We start from the raw sequence: 24,006 nt of genomic DNA on the forward strand, positions 1-24,006 counted from the left end.
GTTTTAACTTTTGTATATGATTTTATGGTACTGGTACCAATTAATGTCAGTCGCCCGGGGCTTGCTCGCGGGAAGGGTGAGGTATAAATTGAAGAAATAAATAAACAGTGAATAAGGGTGGGTGGGGCTATTACTTGTTTAGGGTGAAAAAAATGCTTTGACCTGGCCTTACATATCGACACCTGGCAAAATAAAATGTAGGAGAATTAAATATACAGAATAGCCATAAAACCAGGTGGAAAAGTCTTAAATATAACTGGCATGAGAGAATGGTATTGACTTTACCCAGTATCACATGAGTTTGCTGTCATAGTGGGTTGGATCTAGACTTTTCTGCTGAATCTCTTCCAGGTCCTCTCCTCACAGTAGCTATATGGCTTTTGTCTACATGGATCCCACAATCCTCACCATAGCCTTTTGTGTAGTCAAAAGGGGTTCCCTTCTCCCTCTTTGGAAAATCTGGCAGGATTCAGCTCAGTTTTTGTTTGAATCCACAAAAAGAAACTGACCATGGCCCCGGTCACACAGCAAAGTTGCTGCGGGAGAGGCACAGAAGGTGGGCGGATTATCCGGGCGCGATCACACCCCAACATCTGGGAAGTGGAGCGCACCTGTGGCTTACCGCCGACAATGCGCATTTAAAAACTAGTACCTCCAAGGTACTAGTAAACGTTTGCCACAGGCTGTCTCCAGACCCCCGTGGTGTGATCGCGCTGGCGCACGGCATTCCCCTCCGGTCCCTTGTTTACCCGCTGGCGCCGAGGGAAGGACCCGTGCTGTGCCACCAGCGCATCTGATCACGTAATCATGGATCAAACTGCGCCAGGGCAATTAGCCACGCCTCCCACCCGCGATATCCGGCCCGTGTGCCTGGGGCCCATAAATGGCTGCCAGGAAGAGGTATTGTGGAACTTGGAGAGGGGGGGAAAACACCTCACGTTGAACAAATTGGTTTCTCTCAGAGGGTCTGTTGGGTTAACCGAACAGTGCTGACTTCAGTTGCTTGAAGACCTAAATAGATTGTATAGATAGCAATCTTATAGTTTATTGATATGGGCATTCTTTTACATTTGGCTGCTGAGGCATTCTACTTGTCTCTGATCCCAAAGTTTTTCTGTAATGCCTACAATTCACTTAAAGGAATTAGATTCTTTCAGCCAACAAGATATAATTGTTTAGTAACCGAAATGTCAAAAACAGGCCCTATCAGGAACTTTTATTTCTTTACACGATGAGCAATTATCTGCCCGTTCTATTATAATGTGTCTAAGTGTTGCATTTTAACAACATTGCTGATGGTAATTGGCTCAATTAGATCCTAAATGTTACCAGGAATGCTGAAAAAGCTGCTTGTGCTGAAATACCAATTTAAAATTTAATCATACAATTTCAGCAACTTTTGTTGAAGCTTTTGAATAATTCCATGGGCTGCTGGGTACTGTACCCTTTCAGCTCCATTACATGAACCCCAGCAGGCTACACAGATATTGATGTGAGGCCCAGCCACCATGTTGGAGAAATCAAACGTCCATCCATTAGCCAAAGTAGGTTCTTGGGTCGAATACCATGACTCCCTGAAAGTATGTGGCTCTGTATGCTAGTTCTTTGCATTTATATGACAACATATTCACAGGTCCTGATATGCTCTGGGGTTTGTGCCGCACCTTTCCAAAATGTGATCTTGCATGATGTGTATTGGTCAGATTTTATCGAATGTGTGTTGAAGCCTAAAGTGCCTTAAGTAGTTGTGCTTTACATACTGAAACTGGACTATCTGATACACCCAGTGACTGAAACTAAGTTATTGTGAACAAAGTCCTTATTCACCTCCCACCTTGGGTCTCTGTTCCCAGTTAACCGCCAGCCTCTACTAGAACTACACATACATACAATACAATAATTCAGGCTGTTGTGGTGTTTTCTCCTTAGATGTTTAAATTTAGGAACCATATCATCACCACAAAGAATCCTGGTTTCTCTTCAGATCGTATACATCTTTCACCTTTTACCATCACAAAGAATCAGGATTCACAAAGGATCCTGAACCCCTGCATAATCCCCATGAAGAGGTCAACACGGCTGATTGATTGTAAAAACGTGGGGACATTATAGTAAAGAAGTGTTTACAAAAATACATTGGATCTTTTGTCTTATTGAAAAGGTGTGAGCCTGCACTGAGGGGGGGGGGAGGGTTGGGGCCTTTCTGATTATGATTTCAGTTTTCACTACCATACTAGGTGAGTAAGTGTAGATAGGTAAAGGTAAAGGTTCCCTTGCTTGCAAGCCAGTCAAATCCGACTCTAGGGTTGCGGTGCTCATCTCCGTTTCAAAGCCGAAGAGCCAGCGCTGTCCGAAGACGTTTCCGTGGTCATGTGGCCGGCATGACTAAACACCAAGGCGCACGGAACGCTGTTACCTTCCCACCGAAGTGGTACCTATTTATCTACTTGCAATTTCTTGCTTTCGAACTGCTAGGTTGGCAGGAGCTGGAACTAGAGACGGGAGCTCACTCCATCATGTGGCACACTCGGGTCTCGAACTGCTGAACTACTGACCTTCCACAGCCTGCAGTTCAGCATCTTAACCACTTGAGCCACCGCAGTGTAGATGCCTTATTTCGGCACGGATGAATGGACCATGGCCCCTGAGGAAGGAGTCCAAGCCCTATTTAGCAGGGGTGAACTAGAATCATCTGGACCCATGGAAGGTTATGTTGCCAAGGATTTAGGTCTTCCCCCTGAGTCAATGCCATCTATATCAGTGAACCTCATTTCCCTTCAGCAGACACCTTTGCCTCGCTTTAATTTGGAGGACTGGAGAGAAGCCCAACACCAAGGTGCAGAGATAAAGAAGGTTCTTCCTTTTCTTCAGAGGACCAGTAGGCACCTGCCTTGTACAGTACTTTCTTCCTTGGAAGCTGGCCTTAAAGATAATTGATGGGGTATTATATAATATTAGACCCAGTAAATGGGCAGCCTAGACTTTGCAACTGATACTACCTCGATGATATAAATTGGCAGCAATAAGAGTTCTACATGATGACCTAGGATATCTGGATGCTGAAAGAACACTGGACCTCCTCAGAAGGCGATTTTATTGCCCTCAGATGGCTAACGATGTTGCCAGGAAATGCGCAACCAGTGCCTGGTATGTTCAGCGAAAGACCCTGCCTGCTCAAGTAGACTTCTTTGAGAGTATTCACACAACAGGGCCTAAGGCGCTGGTGTGTATTGATTCTTTTTGCCTGTGGAGTCAGATAGTAGAAACTATGGAACCTATGGAAACTATGGAACTCAGCAGCCAGTTTGGTGTAGCGGTTAAGTGCGCAGACTCTAATCTGGGAGAACCGGGTTTGATTCCCCACTCCTCCACTTGCACCTGCTGATGTGACCCTGGGTCAGTCACAAACTCTGGCACAGCTGTCCTTGAAAAAGAGCAGTTTGTGTCAGAGCTCTCTCAGCCCCACCTACCTCACAGGGTGTCTGTTGTGAGGAGGGGAAGGGAAAGGAGTTTGTAAGCCGCTCTGAGACTCCAAGTGAAGGGCGGGGTATAAATCCAATCTCTTCTTCCTCTTCTTCTGTATTGTTGGTGACAAACCATTTTACCCACTACTCCCAGGCCTATACCACCAGAGATCAGAGGGCCAGCACTGTTGCCAAGGCACTGTGGGAAAAATTCTTTACTGTATATGGGCTACCGGTTTGCATCCATTTGGATTAGGGCCCTGATTTTGAAAGTTGACCACGAAAGGAAGTGTTGAGTTTGGCAGGGATTACAAAGTCAAGAATGACCCCCATCACCCTCAGGGCAACCTACAGTCAGAAAGATTCGATTATACTCTGCTCAACATGTCGGGGACCCTGCAACCCGAACAAAAGACAAAATGGAGTCAACATATAGCTTTACATGCTTACAACGCAACTTGCGATGACTCCACAATTTATTTATTTTTATTTATTAAGATTTATTTATTTATTAAGATTTATACCCTGCCCTCCCCGCAGAGCGGGCTCAGGGCGGCTTACAAGGGGCAAAGCCCATATAAAACAGATAAAAGCAATAAAACAATCATGACAGTTAATAAAATCATACTCAGTTTAAAAAGATGGTCTCCAGATGGTTCTCCAAGGTGATGTTATCCTGTAGCTCAACCAGGTAAATCCAGTGGCCACGCAGAAAGTACACCATACTTTCTGATGTTTGGGAGAGAGCCTAGACTTCCAGTAGATCTGTGCTTCAGTGTGTCTGGGGATGGAGATGATGTGCGGATTCATCTACAATATGTGGAAAAGATGAAGCAACAATTGCAGGAGGCCTATCGGCCAGCCACAGCAACTACCCGGAAAAGCACCAATTGCAGCAAACATTTCTATGATGCCCGCATGCAGGCACATGAATTCCTACAAGGGGACTGGATACTGATCAGAAACCTGGGCCTCCCTGAAAAGCAAAGTTGTCTGACAGATGGAAGGCACTGCCATATGTTGTAGTAGGCAACCTGGGAATGTTGCCAATCTATAAGGTCAAGACCAAAAATAATGATGGGCCTGTGAAAACCCTTCACAGAAATCACTTGCTTCCAATTAGACAGCTGCAAGCTATACCTGAAGTGGAATTATCAGGAGTCCAACATCAGGCTGAAAGGACAATAAATACTAACCAGAAACTGAGAAGATGGAGGAACCTGCCAGCTCAGCATCTGCATATTGGAGAAAACAATGATACCTCTGAATCAGAGGATGACGGGTTACAGGGACCAGCCTTGGGGAATGAGATGTGGCCTAGGCAAGTAGATCTGCTGGACAGGGTGCCCCAAGTGATGCAACCAAAGGGAGCAGTGTGCCCTGCCCTCTAAATGTAGAAGGAGAGCCATTTATACCAGGGGTACATCTTCCCCCAATGTTATCTGCAGCCTCGAATGATTTTGCTGATACCAATCATCTTGAATCTACCATGAGTGACTCAGGGGCTGATTCTGCCATGACCACTGATGAAATAACTCCTCTGCCCAGTACAAGCCACAAGAATGACACTATTAACTCTCACGCACAGGCTGTGGCTTCCTCAGAAACTGTGGCAGAAGGTTCCAGTGTGTCTGTATGACTGTGTCTAGGGATCGATCCCATGCACTGACCCAAAGCCCAGTCAGGGAGGAGGTCATGGTTTCACCTCCTATTAGCAGATCAGTCGGGGAAATACGGCCTGTCAGCACACTGACTTATTGCTGGATATTTAGCAGAGTGAATATAGCGCAGTGGAATAATCATCACAAACACATGTGTGTTTAGCGTCTAAGAAAAATAACTTACTAGAAAACATAGGGAAAGGGGGGAAAACAACAGCCTAACTCTTCTTTCTAGTTTGTTGTCATCACTGAGTCTCCTTGCTTCCCTATGTGTGTGTCATTTACCCTGAGAACAAAGGAGCAGAAGTTTCCCCCCAAAGGCTCCACCCCTTGCATTCGTGCAGAATATCTCCAATAAATTAATTAGCCAATAGTCAATCTTAAGATCACCTCATTAAAAATAAGACCTCTCCCTTATTGGTGGGAAGACTCTACTCAACACCTAATTGGTTCTATGCTAAACTTGTTTACAAGCTTATCTTAACCCCTTCATGACTGAAGGGATGACACTTGCAAAACCCAACACTTATGATAAACTTGGTGTTTCCAGTTATGTTCCTGTCACTGAAAATGTTTGTTACTGCCCTGAGCTGGATAGCCCAGGCAAGCCCGATTTCACCAGATCTCAGAAGCTAAGCAGGGCTGATTCGGGCAAGATCTTGGAAGGGTGATCTCCAACGTGGGACCAATGTTCTTTCTAAGCTGAGTTATTGTGAGCTAGCTCACAGTTTTTTAGCCTCTGGCTCACACATTTTTGTCTTAGCTCAGGAAGGATGGGGCTCCAGAGCAAACTAATTTATGCAGTAGCCAAATTGCTTTTTAATGCCAGTGGCTCACAAAGTAGAATTTTTGCTCACAAGACTCCATAGCTTAGAGGGAGCATTGGGTGGGATGCAGAGGCAGGCTAATCAAGCCACCTCTCTGGAAAATGTCCAAGCCCACAGTAGGGGGTCGCCAGAAGAAAAAGAAAGAAAATGTTTGTTACTCGCATTTGGGCATGGATAGATGCAGTTTAAATTTGATATACCACTCTGATAAGTTACAGTTTGCTGAATGGCAAACAAAAGTTTTGATGGGGGAAGAATATAAACCTGTACTGGAAAAAAAAAGGTTTGGGACCTAGATCTGATCAGTAGACTGCAGATACTTAGATAGACCTTAGGTCAGACCAGATTAGCAGATAGTTGATGTGTACATAGACTTGTGTTAATTTGCATGTTTAGCGAAGGCTCATGGGGCATGCTTTTGAAAGCGCCATCATGACACTGAGAGGTGGTATAAAGCAGGACTGGGCTAGCTGAAAGGACAAGAAGAGTAGATTGATTGAGAAGCACTGAAGGTAGTGCTCTGTGAAGGGCAAAGCGGTGGCACAGTGGTTATATCCCACTGTCTTAACATCTGAACTGTGTTAGCTCGAGCCCCGCGCTGCTGTGAGCAGCCAGCCTGTTGTCCCCAGCTCATCGTCCACCCAGCAATTCGAAAGCTTCGGCGAGTAGATAAAATGGGAACCACTCCTAAGAGAGGGTGGGCACGCCAATCTCCCTTGTGGGAGGGTGTTAGCTGACGGTCGGACGTCCTGGTCGAGGTTCAGAAAGGTGAAATAACTTCTCGGCTACGAAAGAATCCCTGCAGTGGATGTTCCGGCCAGGCGGTGGCAGTGTGGCGATTGGTCAACAAGCAGCCGTGCGGAAAACGACGGAGCCGAGCCAGAAGACATCTACACCGGGCACTGACGGCGTGTGCAATTAAATGAATATAAGTTTTCTTCCCTTTCCCCTACAAACATTGGTAGTCCCTTGTCTATACTGAGTAACTGTACATCGCTTTGAGCACACTGGGGAAAGCGATTAATAAATGGAAAGTATTATTATTTTACAAGCTTTGGGTCAAAAAGGACAGAAGACATAGCTGAAATTGCTAGCTGGGATGAATTGAACAATCCTCCCTGGGAGAGCTGCAGTATCTGGGAAGAGCTAAAGAGCAGGGATTGCTGACAGCTGAACTCTTCATTGACTGCACTGAAATCAGCACCCTGGACAGAGCTGTCCCACTTCACCTTGCCAGGAGGAAAGGGGAACTGCTCCTAAGGCAACAAACGAGCTTGAAGACTCATCCAGCATCTTCACAGGAAGAGTTCCTGCTGTTGCAAGAAGGCCATCTTAATGCCTGGTACTCTGCTCCAGGCTTAGCCTCAGGAAGACCACACAGTGTTGTCTGTGCCTTCTAGAAAGTCAGTTTTGAGTAGGACTCTGCTCTGAGACCATGGTTAGTGAACAAGTATTGATATCTTTGGGAACGTTGTTCACAGTTACTCTCTGTTGTATTTAAATAAATTGGATTTACATTTTGAATTTATGAACATTACCCTAACCTTTGAACCTGGCCCTTGGGACTCAGGGAGTTACATAAGTCAGCTTTGTTAACAACTCAGTCAAATCTAGTTTTGTTAATCAATAGAATAGACATTTCCTTTGGTTTCAGTGCGAGACATGTTTCCACAGGAGTTACTTCTCCTGTCCACTTGAGATGGAATTTTCAGGGATTCTATGCCTCATTTAAGAGATCGTTCCTATCAGACTGTAGGCAGGAAGTTTCCCTGTTTGAGAGACAATTTAATTTTTCATCATAGGATGGTCACTGGAAGATGCGAGAGCACTGATGTATGAGTTAGTTTCTTCATTCTTTCCTGAGATGCTCAAGTGGTATTTGGGGAGTGCTATGTATCAGGACTGAAACATCCCAGGACTGTTCTACCAGAGACTGGCTGAGCTTGGAGCTCTAGAACAATAGCCCACCAGGACTCTGGAGGTGGCCAATGAGAAACTAATGCTATGTAAATAGCCTATCATTGGGAGTTGGGTGTGTTTGGGTGTGGGTTTTGCATGCTATATAAACAGGGCTGTTGCCCTGGTGTTTGAGTCTTGTTCCTGAAATCACTTAATAAAGTAGAGCTGTTCACTGCAATGCATCTTGAACCCAGTATTTAATAGGGAGTGCCTTTTTTGTTGATGTTGACACACACACACACCCCAAAAAGCAGTACAGCAGAGGGAAGCTAAACTTACTTCATTCCTCTCCAATGCCTTCAGTGATTTTCTCCCAGCCCAATTCCAATACTGCAGGTCAGCCGTAATGGGAGAACAGCATTGAAGAAAGGCATAGGGTGGCAGGGTTTAGCTCCCTCAACCATGCACTTACGTTTTATTTAAAAAGAGATATCCCTGGCTTGGTTTTCTTTAGGGGTGTGCAATCAGAAACTGCCAACTCTAAAATCACCCAAATTACCGTGCATCAGACTGGAGAGGCGATATCCGACTCTGATTGGGAAGGTTATTCTCAGTCACCTGCCTTGGGGGATAGTTAGTAGAGGGGAAGGACTTGATTTGCTGAGATTTTATTGCCATTTGGTGAAAAAAAATAGCTGCTCTAGAACCCTGGCATTCCCTCTAATTTTCCTCCATAGAAAATAATGGCCAAACCTCCAATCCGACATGACTTTCCAGTGCAGTAAATGCACTCCCCATGTTGGATGAAAATGATAATCCTGCCCTTTCAGAAATTGATACACAATTAAAACAATACATTTTCAAGTGCACCCCTCTAGTTTTCTTTATGGGAGGCCATCTTCCCCCCCCATGCCAGAGGTAATAGCTCTCTCTTTGTGGGCCTGATATGTAGGAGGTACCATTGCTTTGTACTTTGATGCTTTCACATCAAATTAATGCGATTTTGAGACCTGAATTCTCAGAAACGGAAACCTTATTTCATGCCTCACATCACCTTTCAAGATCTATTCCACATCTGAACTTATTGGCTACTGGTGGGGGAGTACATATGTCCACTACCCTGCAACCTGCCTGGCTGGCCTGCCTGCCTGCCTTTCAGAAGTTGTGGATGCAAGCAACACATTTGCCTCTCTCCCCTGCAGGGACACTGCCACAACTGTCACCAAGTGTGGGGTGTAGTGTGGCTTGTCTCTGTCTCCCTCTGGTTGCACCTGCCATCCAGTGCATGCAACCAACATATCAGTCTCTCTCCAGCCATGCCTGTGTATTTGTGTGTGTGTGGGGGGGGGAATGTAGCGTGGATAGTCTGTGCCTCTGTCCCCACCCTGTTTGCAACATGGTTGAGCTGTACATTAAGGGGGAAAGCCTCAGAGCTGCGCTGGATAATTCTTCAATGTGTTTAAACGAATTCCTCATCTAATGTTTAGCACAGTGTCTCCTGGGAGTACAATGTTGAATTCTAAATAATACACTTTGTTGCCAGTAAGGGCCAAGCATGTTTGGAAAGTGTATGCATGGCTTCTCTTTTTTTGAAAAAAAGAGGGGCCAGAACTCTCAAGAGGGAAATGAAGTTTTCAGTCTATATACTGAAAACTCACGAACATTTTAAAAAGAATTTTGTCGAAGAGGTTCCGGAACTTTGTTCTGGCGCGTTCCCCCAGAAGAAAAAAGCCCTGACTGTATGAAAAGCCAAATCAATAAGGCTGGTCAAATCACTTGGCTACTTTACTGATCCAGGCAGTAGTTCAGCGTATGACAGGCAGTCACAAGAATAAGCATGACTCTGTAGCACAGCCATGTCCTCTGTAGGAGTGCCACAGTCTTAGCAGTACGGTCCTGATACTATTTGCTCAGAAAAGTCCTCCATTTTATTCCATGAAGTTTGGTCTCAGGTAAGTGTTCTTAAGACTGCAGCCCAGTGGTAGTATGTGCCAGTGACAAGTGGGATTGTGGAAAGTTGTGGAACTCTTTGTGGAAGAGCCAGTTTGGCGTAGTGGTTAAGTGCTCGGACTCTAATCTGGGAGAGCCGGGTTTGATTCCCCACTCCACCACTTGCATTTGGCTAGATGACCTTGGGCAACCCGTAGTTCTGATAAGAGCTGTTCTTGAAAAACAGAAGTTTCTGTCAGAGCTCTCTCAGCCCCACCTACCTCACAGGGTGTCTGTTGTGGGGAGGGGGAGGGAAAGGAGTTTGTAAGCCGCTCTGAGAGACCTTTTGGTAGTGAAGGGCAGGGTATAAATCCAATCTCCTCTTCTCCTTCTTCTTTGTCTTTCCTTTGCATTGCACCCATGAGACTTGAGCAAAACCTGCCCTCTTATCTTTTTGTTTTTTAGAATCCATCTCCCCTTGCTGTCCACCCTGGCTCAACGTTAATTCCAATAAACAATATCCGCCACCTTCAAGAACATGATGACCATTATGGCTACGAATGCCTTGAAGGTAAGGACTGCACCAGCTTCTTTTGTTGCTTTGACGACTGCCGCACAGGATCTTGGCGAGAAGGAAGAATACACATCCGGGTGGCCAAAATTGACTCCTACTCTCGGATCTTCTTTCCCACAGCCTTCACCCTGTTCAACCTTGTGTACTGGATTAGTTACCTTTACATGCAACCAAAATACTACATCAAGTGATGGTTATTTCTGAGCTCCTTCTGTCCTATATGCTACACAAGTCATGTGTTTAAAAGTTTTTGTTAAAGTTGTAGTTACTCTGCTACCAACCGCCATTCAAATTGGAAGGTAATAATCCGCAAAAGATCTCTATTCCTAATTATCTACAGGAGAAATTGAAGTTCAGTAGCAGCGTGCTCAGGCCTAGCTCCTACGTCCCCAAAACTGGGCAGTTATCTCTACTGTTTTGGTCATTTCCTTTGCCACACTAGAACTGAAGAAACCTCACAGGAATGGAAGAAACTATGACATCATCAAATAGCTCCAGTGCCGGTCCTTTCCAATCGAGCTCATCAGACAATACAGAAGTGACAACTACAGCATTTAGATGTTATAAAAATCAACCTTATTTTTACTATCTGAAGAACTGGTCGTGGTGTGTCGTGTGTATACACACCTTCAGTATAAATATCCAAAGTATTTGCATCCCACTTTTTGATCAGGGATCACCAAATCAGCAAACGCCATTTTTTAAAAACCGCTATTTTTTAAAAAATAAATCAAGTATCAAAATAAAAATTAACCAAAAATGCAACAAAATTAAACTAAATCACCACAGAGAGACGTATCAGACACCTGGTAGCAGAAAAGAAAGAAGAATCAACTCAGACAGGATTGGAAACCCTTCTTTAAAAGTCGCATTGTCACTTGTTGAAAGGTGAACAGTGCAGGGGAAAAGCAGATTTCCTCAGTAACAGCATTCCATGACATTGGGGCTACCACCAAAAGGCCCTAAAATACGTGGACATTAGCTGGTGGACATTAGCTGGTGAAGGGATGCATGGAAAAGTCCAAGAGGTTGATATGAGATGTCAAGCAAGAGTATTCGATGGAAGTATTATTTATTATGCAACAATTACAACTGAGAATTCTTTCTAAATTCTAAGGTAGAATAGGACATCAAAATTCTACAGGGGACAAGTGTGGCATTACTGAGAGAATCTTGATAGCCAATGATGCCGTTTTGAAGGCTGAAGGAGCACCTGAAAGAGGTAGTCATGATTTTCTCCAGTTCCCATCTCGACCCCAGGCCCCCTTATACTGTTCCTAATGATCCACTGATCCCCAGGAACAAAATTTCCAGGAGGCCGAGTCAGCTGCAGTGGGCGAGGGAAGCAGGAAATCCCTACACCACGAGCAGAGCTCATTGAATCCAAACTGTTTTGTTTGATAAATTACGTTGGCTTGAATCATTTAATGGTACCAGGAAACACCAGTTTCCGGAGACTTTTAAACCCATGTGCTTTAGAAGGTTTCCCTCAGAGAGAGAGAGAAAACAACAACAGGAAAGGACTGTCACTTCTGAGGCCCTCAGCCATCCTGAACCTGAGGACTGTCTGTTGAGCTTTGGCCTATACATGGCCACTCAGTTCTCGCCAGACAAAAGGGGCTCAGGAAGATGACCTTAAATGAGCAAGAAATCTTCTGAGTAGCAATAGGCCAGGGCAGGGCAGGTAAGACACCCTGATCTGAGCAACTTGGGGGCTGTATTCTTCTGCTGCCCGCAGATCTTGTGCCTTTTTGGCCATTTGTCTTTTGGATCTCCAGGCCATTTCCCCCTCCTTGCCTTGCTTCATCTGAGCTTCATCCCACCCTGCTGTCAACTACGGATGGGTCAGACAGTCTCCATTCTATCACTGTATTGTTCTGAAATTTATCTCTGTTCTGCAGTTCACTTTTCCTTAATGGTGATTTAACTAGGAAAAGTTCTGAAAGGGATTCTGAAACGGGGGCGTGTATAGTTTGCTTCAGTTTTCAGTTCCTTCAGCCCATTTATATGTCACCCCCCGCCCACAATTACCAATTCAGATGCATACGTTCCTAAACTCTGGCCAGAAAAAAAAAATTGGTTCATGTAATTTTCTGCATGGTGGCAGTTAATCAAGCACTGGCTGAGGCAAACAAAGTTTAAGCGGTACTCTGTGAACTGAATCCTGTTTTCACAAACTAACTTGACTTAACATAAACTTTGGTGTCATGTGATGTCCAACATGTCCAACAATAACATGCAGTGTGTATGTGTGTGTGTGGGGGTATAAATTGAAAGAAGAAAAAGAAATTTGCTGCGAACTTTATAATATATGGTAATAAAAAGCAGAAGGTTATATCCTATGGCTGTTCCACTGAGGGAAGAGGGACAATCTCACCCAATTTTCCTTTTTACTGATGCCCACCCACCCACACAAGGAAAGGTCTGTGAGAGTCCCCCTTTCACCAACAGTGTCTTTTGGGGAAATCAAAAGAGCAGGGTCAAAGGGGGCGGCTGGAGAAAGTGTAAAGGAGAGAAAGATATGTTTCTGCCACTGGAATGGTAGTAGGATACAATCCAGAATAATGGAGAACAGGCTCAAAGTCAGGGTTTTGTGGCTTGTGGGGCATGTTTTTTTCCAGTGGGGCTGAAGTTCTCAGTGCAGAAAGAAAAGCCATTTAGCCAATCGAAAACTCGTACCAGGATAACCTCTAAATTGCAAACTGTCTACCACTTTAGATGACAGTTCCCAGCTGCTGCAAGTTAATCACTTCTGCCAGCCTAAGCACCAATTCTGATAACAAGCCAGCAGTTGGGGGGGGGGGGGATGACTTCTATAGTTAAGAAAGCATTAGACAGAAAAACCTAGGCAGAAAAAGTCTCTTAAAGGAGACCAGTTTCTAGTCACCTACTCTAACCCGCTTGCTCAGTGCAGGAATCAGTCAACTACAGTATCCCACTCTGCTTAAAGGAGCGCACACCTTTAAAAATGTTTTAAATGATTGAAAAAAGCATTTACAGGATAAATTCTTGTGGGGCTGTGCCTTTAAGAAAGGGGGCAGAGCCCCCCCAAGCCCCACCATAGCTACAGGCCTGATGGAGAATCCCCCAATGTGCTGTCTTCTCTTTGGAAACAAGACCAAGTTATTCAGAACTCCGAAATCCAGCGAGACATTCAGAGTTGGGTCTAGCAACTGTAACCTTCTTCGGAGTATAAAATATGTTACTGAAAGAGGCACTTTCCCACCACAATTGCTTATAGCTCAACAATAAAAGTCAGACAATGTCCATAGTGCATACTTGCGAGGTACCTGAACAAAAAGGAATGTGTGAGGTAAACAGTCTTTAGTGTGTTTGAGGATATCACTTGGAAAAAAGTGATTGCAGACAAAACCGTTGGTCCACAGTTTTCCCAACATTACCCCACTCATAAGTGAGAGTCCTTGAGCATCAAGTACAGAAGAACACTGGTGTTTTAATTGTTATGAAAGATATGTGCAGTTTAAAGGGAGACTTCCATCCATAATCTCAGGCACACAATGAATGCACAGAGGAGAATTGTGATTGGCCAAGGACGCATGTCCATTTCATATTTGAGGATGTATGGCTCCCCTTGCCATTTATGCCTACTGTACAGACACTGGTAGACTTGAATGTGACAAGCCTTCATAGAAGGCAAGGTTGGGAAAGAGCAATTACAGTGTGCCAATGCTTCTTGAGTCATTTTAAAAATAATTTCTTGGTTTTAATGTTTTTTTGTATAAAACTGTCCGATGTACTAGTGTTTTGTGGTTTGGCCACTATCTGTCCGAAGTGACTGGAAATGTTGGTTTTCGAATCTCTAGCTGTATGCAGGCAGAGCACTGTCCGGTTTCCTATTCTGCCTGATGGAGAGTTCCATGAACTTAGCCAATAGAAATTGGTCCAATAAACTCTACCAATTTACCTCTTCTGATTTGCAATCTGTATCGTAATGCACTGCAATGATTTCTAAGGGTAGCTGCGGGTAGCCTCTTGACTAGCTCAGCTGACAATATCACAGAGGGTTTAGTTTGTGGGGGAGAGTTACCATTGACTGAGCTGCTCACATCCTAGAGAGGGACAAGACAGAAAAGGACCTAAAGCAAAAGGGATGCAAGGGCCTAAAAAAGAAACAGAGGGGTACCCAAGAAGTAGACAAGAAGCCCGTGGGGAATAAGACCATGGAGGAAGAACCTCAGAAGGGAGTGGGACAGCCACCTGAGATATGAGGAGTGCTGCATGATCTTTGGCTGGGATCATGAAGGTGAAACATCCAGGAAGCATTGCCCTTACTCTTCAATGACTTTGTTTGTCTTTAGCAATAGCCAAACCTAACTGGATAAATAACATCACAGGCTCATCCTGCTCACTAATTCGGATTTAGATGGGATGAAGAAATGGGGGGAACATAGGCTTGCCAAGTCCCCCCAGGGGGCGGGGAAACCCCCACCCCAGAGGCCCGTTCCCTGCCGGCAGCGGATCGGGCCCTGGGGGGAACTCCACCCCACGTGCACGTCACCCGGACGTGACGCGGGTACACCGGGCACACTGGGGGCGGGGCCACAGTCATCCGAGGGAAAACTCTATGGTCCAGACGACGGCCGGGAGTCCCCCGTTGCGGTAAGTTTCTGACTTGGCAACCCTAGGGGAACAAAGCCAAAGAAACAACTGATTACAGGTATTAAACAGGGTTGGAAAATGACAAATGTTTTCACAAAGTGGTTTTTAGGCTATATCTTCCCCATGCACCACCAAATTCCTACCTTTGGGCCCAAAAGATGAAAAGGTGAGCGCGTGTGATATAGCCTTGCTTAAATCTAGTCATGTTCTTCATGCAAACTACAAACTGAATGAAAGGACTAGGAGAATTTGGATGCTGTCTCTGCAAAGGCCAATCCCATGTAAGCAACATCACTGGTGATCCATGCTACAGTAAAATGTATTCTTGGTGGTCATGTGTGAAAATGATCACCATTTGAGCAGAGATGCTCAGAACTGAATTCTGCCTGGTAGGGAAAATATTATTAATGAAATTACTTTGCATTTCTTTAAGCTGTTTATTCTTTGCACAAAGGCATGGAGAAGGTTTCCCACAGAGGTTGTTAAAATTGCTCCAGATCTGAACCTCAAGTACCTGGCACTGCATAGCGAAGGACAGCTGGATGGAGACAGAGGAGGTGAAGACAGCCCTCCTGTTCCACAAAATGCTCTAGCATGCTGCGTTTGCAAGTGGAGAAAGGGGGGGGGGAAGCAGTTGCACCCTATGGAATGTAGCACTATTCACAAGGGGAAGCAATATGCCAATTAAAGTTGCTGGTCTCATAGCTCTTAGGCAATGAAAGCTGCATTAAAGGTTCTAAAGAAGTCACCCATGACTCTCCAGGATTGGCCCTTTCTTCCCACTTTTCTCTTTCCAGCTGTCAAAATTAGATGATAAAGTTTGCATAGCAAGGGTTTGTATCTCTCAGTTATGGCTCTCTGAAAGCACTGTATCCATAATACATTTATTTTAAAGCGAGATTGATTGGCACTTCTTCACCCTGTGTTTTCAGGTCTTATCCAAAGGAGTGCATTCTGTAGCCATGCTGAGAAAGTGCTAATCTTTCGATGGGGGAGATGCATATTATTCCTTATCCCCATTATTTCCCCTTTGGATAAGATCTGGAAGTATAAAGTCCCAGAGTTGGAATGCCGTGTAATCTAACTCCCTGCTCAATGCAGGAAACCCAAAACTAGAGTATTCCCGATCCAGCCTCTGAAGACCTCCAAGTGAGGAAAAGCGCATCCTCTAGGTTACTGGTTGCATTTTCGAACTGCTCTTGCTAGCAGGAAATTTCTATCAAAATCTACCCTCCTATAATGTAAGCCTGCTAGATCTCATCTTTCCCTTTGGAGTCTTTCCCTTCCATGTCACAGTCCTTTGGGTATTTAAGGCACTTGATCATGTGTCTCATCTTCTCCAGGCTAAACATACCTAGTTCCTTTTAGCCTTCCATCATAGGACTAGTCTTCCAGATCCCCAAGCATCTTCATTGTGCTCTGAAGCCATCCCGAATTGTGTATGCTCTTCTTCCTCACGTTGCATGTTAATTTGCTGTTCAGCCCCTGTCTATAAGCTTGGATCTTACCTTCTACTCCAATGTATTTGAAAAAGTGTGCATGCACATGAAAGCTCATACCTTGAACAAACATTTGTTGGTCTTAAAGGTGCCACTGGACTCTAAATTTGTTGTGCTTCTGGACATTGTATTCTAGATGGGGTCTGACTAGCATGGAATAGAGTGGAACTGTTATTTTTCATGGCGGTGCTTCTGTTAATGCAGCCTAACCACATCTGTTTTTTTGATGCAGCCACATCACACTGGGGAGGGGCTGTGGCTCAGTGGAAGAGGCTCTACTTTGCATACAGAAGGTCCCAGGTTCAGTTCCCACCCGGCTCTTTTTGTAGCAGGAACTCCTTTGCATATTAGGCCACACCCCCTAATGTAGCCAATCCTCCAAGAGCTTACAGAGCTTTTCTTACAGGAACTACTGTAAGCTCTTGGAGGATTGGCTACATTAGGGGTGCTACAAAAAGAGCCCTTCCCAGCATCTCCAGTTAAAAAGGACCAGGGAGTAGGTGATGTGAGAAGCATCTGCCTGAGAACTTGGAGAGCCACTGCCAGCCTGAGTAGACAATACTGACCTTGATGGACTGAAGGTCTGATTCAGTATCAGTCAGTTCTGGGTGTGTTCACTGCAAAAGGCAACAAATTGCAAGACGCTCATGCTTCTCGCCTTTATACCTCACTGATACATCCAGAGCAGCTCTCTGTCTTTGCCCATAACAGCCTGGATACCAATGGGCTCTTTTTTGATAGGTTGCTTAGGCATCTGCCGTGCCTCAGTACACATTAGTTGGGGTGACATTCTGGTACCATCAAGCCTTACAATTTTATGACTTCTGCAGTTTACGGCTAAGCTTATATAAATCTCAACTACGTGCGAGATGTATATTATCAAGGTAACTGTTGTGGGGATATGAAGGGAAAGCCATTGTAAGCAGCTTTGGGACTCCTCAGGGTAGAGAAAAGCAGAGTGTAAAAACCAATCCCTCCTCCTCTTCTTTCATCTCTAAGTTCTATGAAACAATGTCATGGTCTGACAATTAAAGCTATTGAACGGCATGGCTGTTTGGCTCATAAATACACTTGGCTTCAGTCTGTTTTCCATGTACCTCATTTGTTTTCTGGAGAAATCATTTCAGCTTTCTCCTGGTACCCTGCGTGTAAACACAAATAGGAATCCAGTGAACCATAGCTTGGTGTGTAACAAATGTATTACTTGAGCCTGGGAGTCTTTCCTTTTTAGTCTGCCTGCAAACTTTCTTCTTGGATATGCGGAACACTCATTGAGACTGCACTGAAGTGGAAATCATGGATCGCTCAAGACACTTGATTTGAAGACTGGCTACACTGGTGAATTGGTGTTCAGGTATTGGTGAAATTGTATAGAGGTGTCGGAAATTTTGCAGGCACTTTGATTGTTTTGCCCTCTCCCTCCCTGCCTCTGAGTGTTCGGGAATTTCAGTGTTCGTAGTGATCCCAGGAATGGCTCTCCCTCCAGTGGCAAGGGTCTACTGTGTAGCATAACATTGGGTGCCAGTAGGATTCCCGGTGTCCAGCCTCTGTAGAATATTTCATCATTGTCAGTTTCACCATTTTAATCAAATTCCCCCACTCTCATTTTTTCTGGAATACATTGAGATTTCCAATGACGGACATTAAACATCCTCCTTTTACTCGTCCATACATCTCCATCCCTTTGGCTTACTTCCTAACCCTTGGACTCAAGTGATTAACAACTTTTCAATCCTAGCCATACCTATGAGAGTCAAAACATCGTGTAAATGTATGCATATATTGCAACAAAATATTGTACTTCTAAACCTACCCACTGCTAACAAAAACCAGACTACATTTTGAGAGACCAGTCCATCTGTACATCAAAAACGGGTCCCAAAATTGACATAAGAGCATACTAGGACAGAACGGATATATCTGGGAACAGTCTCACACTCCTCAGACAAATGCTGGAAAAAGGACGCAAACTTGGATAGAACCACATCGTCCCAGGTGAAATAATAACCCAGGAACAGATAGGTGTAGCTGGCGCGGAGGAACTGGTTGACCAAGCTGTTCACCCCAGCTTTGCTTTCGGTTTTGGCGGACCTGGGAGTTCATGGCGCAGATGGAGGTGGGCTGGTGGTTTGCTGGTCTGGCGGAGAAATGGAATGATGGGGCGGTTGCAACCCTGCTTCGTTCGAGCACTCTTGAAGCAAGAGCTGAAGGAAGGCAGCCAAAGGCAGGGACGATCTCAGTCTCACACTCATTTTCTCTTCAGACACAAAATACTCCCGACTTACCCATTCCTAGCGGTGTGGTCTTAAGGAAAAATAGGTAGTTAATCCTTTCCGTCCCTATAAACCTTTTGTTATTAACACATTAACCAAAAGTATTAACTTCAAAACTAATTTTCTCCTGGACTGCCACCAAATATGCAAATAACACTGGAGTCCACCTCCCAGAGGTTTGAAGTACCAACAATCCCATAGAAAAACTCTACCTAAATCATGAGGTGTGCATGCACAAAAAAACCAAAAAAAGATTTCAATTATGTGCAAGTACTATTCTTGCCAAAGTTAACAAATTTAATACTATATCCTTCTACGAAGTATGAATCATTTTAATGTGGATCAGGGAAAAAAACTTCAGCTCTAAAAAGATGATCAATATTGAATACATTTTTTGGAACAAGGGCTTTCTCCTGGCACAACTTCAAAACTCAATTGAGTGAAACCATGTGAACCATCTGTTGTGCTTTCCATTGTTCCATATGCACATTGTTATGTTGTTAAAAATGATATTAAAGCATTATGTCCTGCTGCAGCCATTACGCTACTGCTGGCACAAGTGGAACGACTCCCAAGTACATCTTCCATTCTGATCTTGCATTGGTGGATCCAGCCACACACCAGTAAACTTCATGGAGCTGAAACATGCAGAACACTGCCTGCATAAAAGGATGGGCAAACATCCCTATTTTTGTTCCTTTTTATATTAGGGCCACGTTTTTTATGAACAGTTTTGGTTCTCCCCTTTTTAGCTGTTGGCTTTGTAGCCTTGTTTAGGTGGCTCAACTGGTTAAGATGCTGAACGGCAGGCTGTGGAAGGTCGGTAGTTCGGCAGTTTGAGACCCGAGTGTGCCGCATGACGGAGTGAGCTCCCGTCTCTAGTTCCAGCTCCTGCCAACCTAGCAGTTCGAAAGCAAGAAATCGCAAGTAGATAAATAGGTACCACTTTGGTGGGAAGGTAACAGCGTTCCATGCGCCTTGGTGTTTAGTCATGCCGGCCACATGACCATGGAAACGTCTTCGGACAGCGCTGGCTCTTCGGCTTTGAAACGGAGATGAGCACTGCAACCCTAGAGTCGGACTCGACTGGCTTTCGAGCAAGGGAACCTTTACCTTTACCTTTTTTTAGGTTGTGTACCCCTATTGTATTTTTTTCATTATTGCAGTGTATAGTATTTATCTGTGCAATGTATGTCATTCATACATGTAATATTCATACGTTGATTTTTTAATTTGTGTGTGTGCTTGCATGCCTGTAAGTCATGGCAACTTCTGGCAACCCCTAGTGCGGTTTGAACATTTCAGAGAGCCTGCCTCTGCGTCTCGAGCTCTGGTATTCCTTGGAGGTCTCCCAATTACTTGCCAGGGTTGGAGCTTAGCTTCCAAGATCTGGTGAGATCGGGCTTGCCTGAGCTATCCACGTCAGGGTGCATATAATGTTGATTTACTAATGAACAAATATTGTTGGAAAAAACGAATGTTTTACAGGAAAAGAAAGTGGTGTGGATATAAAGAGTCACACGAGGGCCAAGCAGAGATTTTCTGCATGCTCGAGTTCACTCCTGATTTTTGTGGGAGTTAATCCACAAGCACTGGAATCAGTTTGGGCAGAGTGCTTCCGTACATCTGCCCTCTCTGTGTGTTTTTACCGTTGTGAAGTCAGTTTATTTTCTTCCACACGTGGCTTAAATAATGAGGATTTTCAAGAGAGGGTGCTCTTGTCATCTATGTCATTATTGGTGGCATCACAGCACACACACACCCCGTTTTTTAAAAAGCCCTAAAATAGGGATATAAGATTGTAGTATTGCTATGATAGCAGTTTAAGCAGCTTCTCTGAATTCCCAGCTTTCATGTGAAAAAAAAGGTAGCCTTCTCTCTTGCAGAAATATGCATTTTCCCTTATATCTCTGTGAGAGAAAAGGCCAGAGACTTACCTTTTTAAAGTGAAAACTGGGAATGCAGAGAATCTGTTTAAACTATCATTGCAACACTACAGCATTATATCGCTGTTTTAGGACATTTTAAAAAATTGAAATCCTTGGTCAAAGAGAGAGGGAGTTGGTTAATGATGACAACAGTCCGATAATCAGAAGTGGGCTGGAGGTGTGTGGGACAAAGAAAACTGATAGAAACATCACGCACTAGGAAACGTCTAACTCAGAATCGGCTTCCAGATCCCCAGTTATCCAGGGGGTAACCTGAAGCAATATGGGGGCAGAACTGATGAAAACAACCCATGCATAAAAGCCACTTTTGGGGTTAGCTCATGGTCTGATCTCTGTTTGCAATCAACACCTTCTTGCATTGATTACTGGTCACCAGGGCTTTTTTGGTAGAAAAAGCCCAGCAGGAACTCATTAGCATAATAGGCTACACCCAACAGCAGAAACTCATTAGCATATTAGGCCACACCCCTGACAGCACAGCTCATTGGCATATTAGGACACACCCCCATGTTACCAGAAGTGTGCTCATCCAGCCACACCCACCTTTTGCTTCTTATTCTGTTGACCTTGTTTGTTGTCCAAACCCATGGCTTTTTTGTAGCAGGAACTCCTTTGCTTGTTAGGCCACCCCCCCTAATGTAGCCAATCCTAATGAGTTTCTGCTGTTGGGTGTGGCCTATTATGCTTATGCGTTCCTGCTGGACTTTTTCTCCTGCTAGGCGTGACCAACTTGGAAGTCAGCCGGAACTCCGTTCCTGTGCGTTCCTGCACAAAAATAGCCCTGTTGGTCACTGGTGTTTGAATGTTGTTGCGCTTAAGTTAACTTCATACACATATGTTCATGCTGCTTTTCATTAAAATCTCCCCAGCTGCAGTCTCCCCCACTGCCTCCACATCTTCAGCTCATCACATTCTTAAAGTAATCTGTGTAGTAGATGCTCTGAAGCAATTGTGAAGTTTCCCTGTATTCCATGTGGCTACTTGACAGCATTCATTGATGTCAAAGACAGCTGAACTGGCTGGACATGAATGAATTCATACATCCATGTTCTCACACTGACTCATGGGAATTGTAGTTCAATTCTCCCTCCAATACATCTGCCAAATTCTTATCAGTAAATGTTTGCTCCACTAAAAAGAGTTCTCTTGGGGCTGTGTGGCTTGTGTTCTTGGTTCAACACACCAACATGACAGGTGTTTTTTTTTTAATTAGAAAAGCAGGTGAACAGATAAGGAATATTTCATGCATGCACAGTTTTGCACTGCCTCATGGGAAATGCAGGTGAAAGACGTATTGTTCCTTAGGCAACCAAAGAGCTTCTCTGATTGGCTGCCTTCATGCGCTCATCATGCTCCTGCAGCATATGTAGCAGGGGTAGTAAAGTGGCTACTGCAGAGGTCTAAGCAGTTCAAAATGGTGTCTGACTTTTAAACTTCAAATAAATACATCCAGGAGATCCAATGAGGGGATTGTAACAGCAGGGATGCGATACTCTAAATCAGGGGTGTCAAACTCATTTGTTATGAGGGCCAGATCTGAGACCTTGTTGGGCCAGGCCATGTGTGTCATAACATGTCATGCCAGGTAGCGGAGATAGGGGATTTTTTAAATTTAAATAGGGTGGGTTTTTTTTTACTTAAAATAAAAACATGCTTAAAACATTAACACTCTTGCAATATTTTGTTTATTTAACAGTGTCTGATAACTGACACCTCTTGCTCTGAATTATTGCATCAAAATGTCTGTGCTGTTGCAATCTTGAGGATGCTGTTCAGGTGTGTATCTGTAAGCTGCAAACCTACGATGATGCAGAAGCAGCAGAACTGGAAGAAGAAGCAGAAGAGAGCCAGTTCCACTGCGGGCCTGATAGAAGTTCTCTGGGGGCCTGATCCGGCCCCCGGGCCACATGTGTGACACCCCTGCTCTAAATCATCCCTAATTGTACAAAGAAATCCCAGTTTAGGTGGACCAAGTATTCAAGGGAGAAGTTCAAACACGGGCAATGTATCACATCCTTCATCCAAGGGATTCAGGGCACAACTGCATGGTATAAGGACAACATGAAGAGCCCAACACAGTAAAGGAAGATGAAGGGATATTTGTAGTGCAGGAATCAATGGACAAGTGTGCCCTTTCTCTTGCCCACTCATTGTTCCCTGCAAATGTCACTTCTTCTGTACTTTTTAATAGTTTTTTCCTCTGTCTTGGTCCAAAATGAGACAGGCTGTGGAGATATGGTGCAGGAAAAGGAATACCCAGGGCTATCTTTCGGCAGGAACGCACAGGAACGGAGTTCCGGCTGGCTCCTGAATTGGCCACGCCCAGCAGGAACTCATTAGCATAATAAGACACACCCAACAGAAACTCATTAGGATTGGCTACATTAGGGGCCTAGCATGCAAAGGAGTTCCTCCTACAAAAAAAGCCCTGAGCTTTGACAACAAACAAGGTAAACAGAATAAGAAGCAAAAGGTGGGTGTGGCTGGATGACCACACTTCTGGTAGCATGGGGGTGTGGCCTAATATGATAATGAGCTGTGTTGTCAGGGGTGTGGCATAATAGGCTAATGGGTTTCTGCTGTTGGGTGTGGCCTATTATGTTAATGAGTTCCTGCTGGGCTTTTTCTACCAAAAAAGCCCTGAGAATACCAAAGGAGAATCATCAGACACATTTAACCCCTTCCCTACAGCTTGCCAGTTCTCCCCACCAAATGGCAAGGTAACATGTAATTTTGCTCTCCAATGAGCATTTTTGGATTCTCTAGTGACAGGTGATGGTGTCACTCATTTATCATTTTTCCCAGCTTGTATTCCTCTTGGGTAATCGTGTGATGTTATGAGACTTTAACAGACCCATTTAAGATTCTGTCTTGTTAGCACAAATAATGTTCTCCATAATATCAGCCAAAAGCTATATTTGGTGATTCTAAGAACATATCCAATGGCCCTACACATTTTGGAGCCCCAGCATTTTTTAACCCCCGAAGTTTTTTTAATCACAGAAGGGACCACCACAATCATCTAGTCCAACCCTCTGCCAACACAAGAGCTACAGCTACAATATCCCCAACAAGTAGGCATCCTAGCAATACTTTAAAACCTCCAACAATGAAGAATCCACCACCTCAAAAGAGAGACTGTTCCAGTAGCAAACACACCTCACCATCAGGAAGTGCTTCCTCAAATTTATGCAAGACCTCTTTTTAGCTTTCACGTTTGAGTATCTCAAACTGAAAATGTACCAAATCCCGTTTTGAAGTCAGGAAGACACTTCAAACATTTGACCCAATACAGAAAGAAACTTTACCTT

The 24,006-nt window shown here is 44.4% G+C and overlaps 1 protein-coding gene across 1 annotated transcript in view; it reads left to right on the forward strand.

Moving 5' to 3' along the window:
* The window catches only part of LOC107111378 (gamma-aminobutyric acid receptor subunit gamma-1-like), a gene marked incomplete at its 5' end in the record, with an annotated part of 73,501 nt that extends 62,956 nt beyond the window's left edge, over positions 1–10,545 (forward strand). The window contains one exon of the mRNA XM_015412346.1: positions 10,246–10,545. Coding sequence (XP_015267832.1) covers positions 10,246–10,545 — 300 coding nt within the window. The remainder of the gene's footprint in view (positions 1–10,245) is intronic.
* Between the last annotated feature and the right edge of the window lie 13,461 nt (positions 10,546–24,006).

Source organism: Gekko japonicus, unplaced genomic scaffold (genome assembly GCF_001447785.1).
Source record: "Gekko japonicus isolate JY-2015 unplaced genomic scaffold, Gekko_japonicus_V1.1 scaffold3884, whole genome shotgun sequence".
Classification (NCBI taxonomy): domain Eukaryota; kingdom Metazoa; phylum Chordata; class Lepidosauria; order Squamata; family Gekkonidae; genus Gekko; species Gekko japonicus.